This window comes from Belonocnema kinseyi, chromosome 3, assembly GCF_010883055.1.
Source record: "Belonocnema kinseyi isolate 2016_QV_RU_SX_M_011 chromosome 3, B_treatae_v1, whole genome shotgun sequence".
Classification (NCBI taxonomy): Eukaryota; Metazoa; Arthropoda; class Insecta; order Hymenoptera; family Cynipidae; genus Belonocnema; species Belonocnema kinseyi.
This window is the reverse complement of record NC_046659.1, coordinates 154,596,595-154,602,764: the sequence shown is the minus strand read 5'-3', so window position 1 is coordinate 154,602,764 and position 6,170 is coordinate 154,596,595. Positions and strand designations below refer to the sequence as shown.

General features: G+C 24.3%; 1 protein-coding gene across 1 annotated transcript in view; it reads left to right on the top strand.

Moving 5' to 3' along the window:
* The window catches only part of LOC117168908 (E3 ubiquitin-protein ligase MIB2), a 56,390-nt gene extending 55,018 nt beyond the window's left edge, over positions 1-1,372 (top strand). Inside the window, exon 12 of the mRNA XM_033354847.1 lies at positions 373-1,372. Within this exon, the coding sequence (XP_033210738.1) occupies positions 373-671 (299 nt within the window). The 3' untranslated portion in view covers positions 672-1,372. The remainder of the gene's footprint in view (positions 1-372) is intronic.
* Positions 1,373-6,170: the final 4,798 nt, after the last annotated feature.

The window sequence follows — 6,170 nt, the reverse complement described above, 5'->3', positions numbered from 1 at the left end:
AATTAAACAATTGTATTCAAGTCGTTTTTTAAATGTAAATTTCAGATAAATTTATCTCTTTGGTTCAAAATCAGACTGTTTTGTTGAAAGAATCTTTTTTTTTATGGAATATTAATTTTTTAACGAACTATGTCTATTTCAGTTACAATAATTTTCAATCAATAATTTTCAAAAAAAAATGTCACCTACTTTATTTAAAATTCAACAATTTTGTTAAAAATTAATCCTTTTTGATTGAAAATTATTGGAAAAAAACGACCCGATTTTCATGTAATATGGAGTAATCAGAGGTAATTCGTTGTTTCTCCCTCGTTCCCACCTAAAAATGAATAAATGAATTTGCATTCCACCTGTTCAATTTGACTCTTTCAGCGGAGGGCGAAGCCGAGGAGATCACAAAGGACGAGAACCAAGGTAGGAATCTGGAAATAGAGAAAAAGGAGGAAGAGTTGAAGGAAAGTCGAGAAAAAGACAAGGACCTTGAGCGCCTGCGGTACTTAGAAACTAGAGTAGCTGACCTCGAAGAGGCCCACATGTGCAGTATTTGCATGGAGCGTCGACGCAACGTAGCTTTTTTATGTGGCCACGGTGCCTGCGAGCACTGTGCAGCGCCCTTAAAAACCTGCCACATGTGTCGACAAACTATTACCAAAAAAATAAATCTGTACTAATAATATTAATAATAATAATTAGTCAGATAAAAAGAAAAATTCGGACTTTGGCGGCTATTGAAAAATCCGCAAAGAAATCTCTCATCTGCCAAATATATTTACGTCGTCGTCGTCGTCGCGTCACGAGTTTGTTATTTATGTACCACATCGTGCCATAATGCAAATTAGAAAAGTCTGTACGATAAATGCCTTCTTTTTTTTATTTGTTTTTTTATATATTAGTGATGCTTTTTTAATATTACTAAGTAATTGTTTTGAAAATATTGAGCCAGCGCTTTCGCCCGCGTATTCCCGTCCAATTTCCCATAGTTTGAGACGTTTTTTTATATTACTTTATCCTGGAGGTGAAGCTACTCGACTGAACTTTGTACGAAAAAAAATCGACAAACAAACGAAACTAAAAAAAAAACGAGTGTATATACTTTTTTTAAAGGATTTTTATAGGTAGGTTCTTTCTCTGTAATTCGCGATGTGCGTGTAACTTAATACAGAGTGTCTACTCAAATGCTGGAAAAAAATTTCCCGACAATTCCAGGGTTTTTTTAGATAGTTCATTATTTAATTTGATTAAAACTGCTTTAAATACCTATCTTTTCAAGTAAGATAATTGAATTTTCATTAAGATAGGTGAATTTTGCAATAAATTATTGCATTTTCAAGGAAAAAGATTATAACTTTCAATAAAAAAAGACGACTTTTCAACAAAATATATGAAATATGACGGAAATAGTGGAATTTTCAACTAAAAATGATCTTGTTTCAATGAAACAGTTGAACTTTCTGCAACAAAAATGTTAACCAGTAATGAATTTTTAACTAAAATAATCAATATTCCACTAGAATAGATTAATTTTGAAACAAAAAGATTAATTATCGAACACCAAGATAAACTTTCAAACAAGAAGATTAATTTTTTACCAAAAAAAAGATTTTAAAAAAATACATGAATTTTCAACAAAATAGTTTAATTTCTACTAAAACGATCCATTTTCAACTAAACCGATAAAGTTTTTAATAAAATTAACTGGAATAGTTGAATTTTAAGCAAAAAAATATGAATTTTCAACTAAAAAATTTGTATTTCCAAATAAAGTGATGCAGTTTCAACTGAAATGATTAATCTTTATCTATAATTATGTAATTTTTAACCAAAACGATGTATTTTCACGCAAGAAGATTAATTTCTATTTAAAAAAAAAACATACAATTTCAACTAAAATAGATCATTTTTCAATCAAATATTGAATAGTTAAATTTTATTTTTTTTAAATTTATATTGATCCTTAGATATGAATTTTCAACTAAAATTATGGGATATTCAATTCGAAGTTATATTTTTAGTTGAAAAAAAAATTCAACATAAAAAAATTTCAATAAAATAGTTGAGTTTGCAGCTATAAAAAATTAATAAAGATTTTTTTACCTATAAAAGTTGGATTTTTAACAAACAAAAAAATGAGTTTTCAATTAAGATAATTAATTTTATACCAAGAAAGACGAATTTTTAACAAAACCATGAATTTTCAAATTTTTAAAGTTTCAATTAAACTATAGTTTGAATTTTCAATTGGAAAAAAAATTGTTTTCAGTCAGAGACGAATTTCGAACTAAAAATATGGAATATTCAATTAGTTGAGTTTTAAGTTTAACAAATTAATTTTCAATAAAAAAATAAAGGAATTCTCAACAAAATAAGTAAATTTTGAGTAAAAAAATTGATTTTCAACATAAAAAAAAATAATTACATTTTCAGCCAACGAGATGAATTTTCAATTTAAGTGATGAATCTTGAACCAAAAAAAAAGGAATTCTTGACAAAAGTATTTCTCTTTTACCCAAGTTTTGACTATTATACCCAAATGCGAATTTTCAACTAACAAAAATTATTTATTAACCAAAAGGATGATTAAAAAAAATAGTTAAATTTCCAGTTATAAAAATTAATTATCAGCCAAAGAAAAAACGAATTTTCAACCACAAAGATGAATTTTCAACTCAAATGATAAACCTTCAACGAAAAAATTAATTTTTTATAAGAGTTTAACTTTTAAGCACGTAATCAAATTTTTATTTCAAAAAAGATGAATTCACATAAATCATTCTCAGAATTCTGAGAATTCTCAGTTAAAAATCATTCTACAGTTTTGTTAAAAAGCATCCTTTTTTCGTCTTTATTAAAAATTAGTTTTTTCATTAAAAAGTTTACTACACTATTTTTGGTTGAAAACTCATCTTTTTTTAGTTGAAAATTCAACTATTTGTTTGGAAACTTCTCTTTTTTTAGTTAAAAATTATTCCACATATAGTAGATATTATTTTTGATTCAGAAAGATTTTTTCGGTCGAGAGAGAAAAATTGCAAACTTAAATTTTCAAGCAAAAAGATGAATGCTTAGAGAAGATTAATTTTATACCATTAAGGATTGAATTTTCAACAAAATTCGTGCATTTTGAACCAGAAACTTGAATTTCTAATTGAGAAAGATCAATTTACAACAATAAAAAGAATAGTTAAATTTTCAGTTAAAAAAAGACTTAAAAAAAAAGAATTTCCAACAAAATTGTTAAATAGTTAATAGTAGAAAATTCATTTATTTTATTTAAAATTCGTCTTTTTTTGGACGAAAATTAATGTTCTTGCTTGAAATTTCATATTTCAGGTTGAAAATTTTTTTTTATTAAAATTTAACTTTTCTATTTTCAATTGTAATTTTATCTTTTGATTAGAAATGTAACCATTCTATTTTTGTTAGAAAATTCGTCTTTCTTTGGATGAAGATTAATTTTTATAACTGAAAATTGAACTATTGTATTTTTTGTAAAAATTTATCTTTTTTATTTGAGAATTCAATTATTTTGTTAGAAATTCGTCTATTTGGAAGAATATTAATCTTTTTGTTTGAAAATTGAAGTATTTTTGTTAAAAATGTAACTATTTTATTGAAAATTCGTTTTTTTTTCAAAATTAAAATGATTAACTGGAAAATTAACTCTTGAAATTTAATTGTAATTTTTCCTTTTTTAATTTAAAAACTCATATATTTTATTTAAAATTCGTCTTTTTAGACGAAAATTAATGTTCTTACTTGAAATATCATCTTTTTGGTTGAAAATTGATCTTTTTTAGTTTAAAATTTAATATTAAATATTAATTATTTTTCTAATATTCAATATTATTAACAAAATATATTTTTTGTTAGAAAGTCTTGTTTCGTAGAAAATTATTGTTTGTGCTTCAAATATCATCTTTTTTGTTGAAAATTCTTTTTTTTTGTAGTTTATTTACAAATATATATATTTTTTTTTAACTGAAAATTTAACTCTTACATTGTTTATTGTTCCATATTTTTAGTTGAAGACTCAAGAATTTGAATGAAAATTTTTGTTTCGAAAATGTATGATTTTTAGTTGAGAATTTCATTACTTAGTTTGAAAATCGTTTACTTTGTTGAGAATTCATTTTTTCGATAGAAAAAATAAGCAAAAAAAAACTTTACTGTTGAAAATGATTATTTTTGATTAAAATCTCGTATTTTTGACAAAGAAATATTGTTCTTGGTTAAAATTTCTTGATTTTTTTTGAAAATTCCACTATTTAGTTAAAAATAATTCTACAGTTTTGTTAAAAAGCATCCTTTTTTCGTCTTTATTAAAAATTAGTTTTTTCATTAAAAAGTTTACTACACTATTTTTGGTTGAAAACTCATCTTTTTTTAGTTGAAAATTCAACTATTTGTTTGGAAACTTCTCTTTTTTTAGTTAAAAATTATTCCACTTGTTTGAAAATTAAACAATGTTGTTAAAAAGTATCCTTTTGGTTCGAAAAGTTAACTGTTTTGTTGAAAATTTGTCTTTTTTGGTTAACTTTAACTCTTTTTTAATTAAAATTTCTTTTGATTTTAAATAAAAAAACATTTAAAGTTAACCAAAAAAGACGAATTTTCAACAAAACAGTTAAAATTTCGAACCAAAAGGATACTTTTTAACAACATTCTTTAATTTTCAACAAAGTAGAATAATTTTTAACTAAAAAACACAATTTTCTAAACAAATAGTTGATTTTTCAACCAAAAAAAGATAAATTTTCAACCAAAAATGGTGTAGTTCAATTTTCAATGAAAAAATTAATTTTTAGTAGAAAATTCATTTATTTTATTTGAAATTCGTCCTTTTTCGTAGAAAATTATTGTTCTTGCTTTAAATATCATCACTTTGGTTGAAAATTCAACTATTTGTTTGAAAATTCTTTTTTTTTGTACTAAAAAAATGTTTTAAAAAAATCTGTTTTTATTCAAACATCAAATGTTGAATTAATTGTTGAAAGTTAATCTCTTTTGGTTAAAAATAATTGTACTTTGTATAAAACTACTTTTTTTGGTTGAAAATTTAACTATTTGTTAGAAAACTTGTTTTTTTTTTTTTAGTTAAAAATTATTCTTCTTTATTAAGAATTTAACCATTTGGTTGAAAAGTATTCTATTTCGTTGAAAATTGAACAATTTTTTAAAAAAGTATCCTTTTTGTTTAAAATTTTAACTGTTTTGTTGAAAATGCGCCTTTAAAAATAGAATTTGTTGTTTTAGCTAAAAGCATAACTATTCCGCTTGAAGATTAATTATTTAATTTAAAAATCCATCTAATGGGTTGAAAATTCAACTACTCCATTTTTGGTGGGACATTTATCTTTCCTAGTTGAAAATTCAACTATTTCGTTGGAAGTTGATCTTTTCCAGTAGAGAAATATTCTATATGGTTACAAATTTAACCATTTGGTTGAAAATTATTCTATTTTGTTGAAAATTACAGTTTCAACTTTAAAATTGAAACATGAAATTAAAATTTTCAAAATCAATTAAGTTAAAAAACGTGAATTTCCAACTCAACACTATCAATTTGCAACAAGAAAATAGAAGTTAAATTGTCAGCCCAAAAAAAATATCAAACAATCAAAAAAAAGGAAAAGAATTTTCAACAAAATTGTTAAATAAATCAACTTTTACAAATTTGCACAAAATTAAGATTGCAATGAAAGCAAAAAATAAGGCTTACGAAAAATTTTCGTGAAATCAAAAAAAAAAAAAAAATCCCTAATATTTCTAGAGATATGAAAATTGCAGGTTTTCCAGGTATGATAGACGCCCTGTAATAAGACGAGACGATTTACGAATCGGAATTGTAATTTTTATAATAGTAGTTGTATTGTCGTTAAGTCTGTACTGCGTGTACTACAGGAATGAATTAAGGTATGTAAATCATTGTAGATGAATTTTAAAGCATTGATCAAGATTCTACAAGTGTACGTAAACGTAGGTGGTAATTTAAATAAAAACATTTTAAATTTAATTGACCAAACGCGCCTGGTCCACATTATCCCGCCTACATTGCTGCATGTCAACAACATAACTCCTTCCTGTCGAGATTTTGTCCGCAACACACACTTTTTTCTTCCTTTTTTTTTTGTGAAACCCCGAAAGACACATTATACATATTATTATTATAT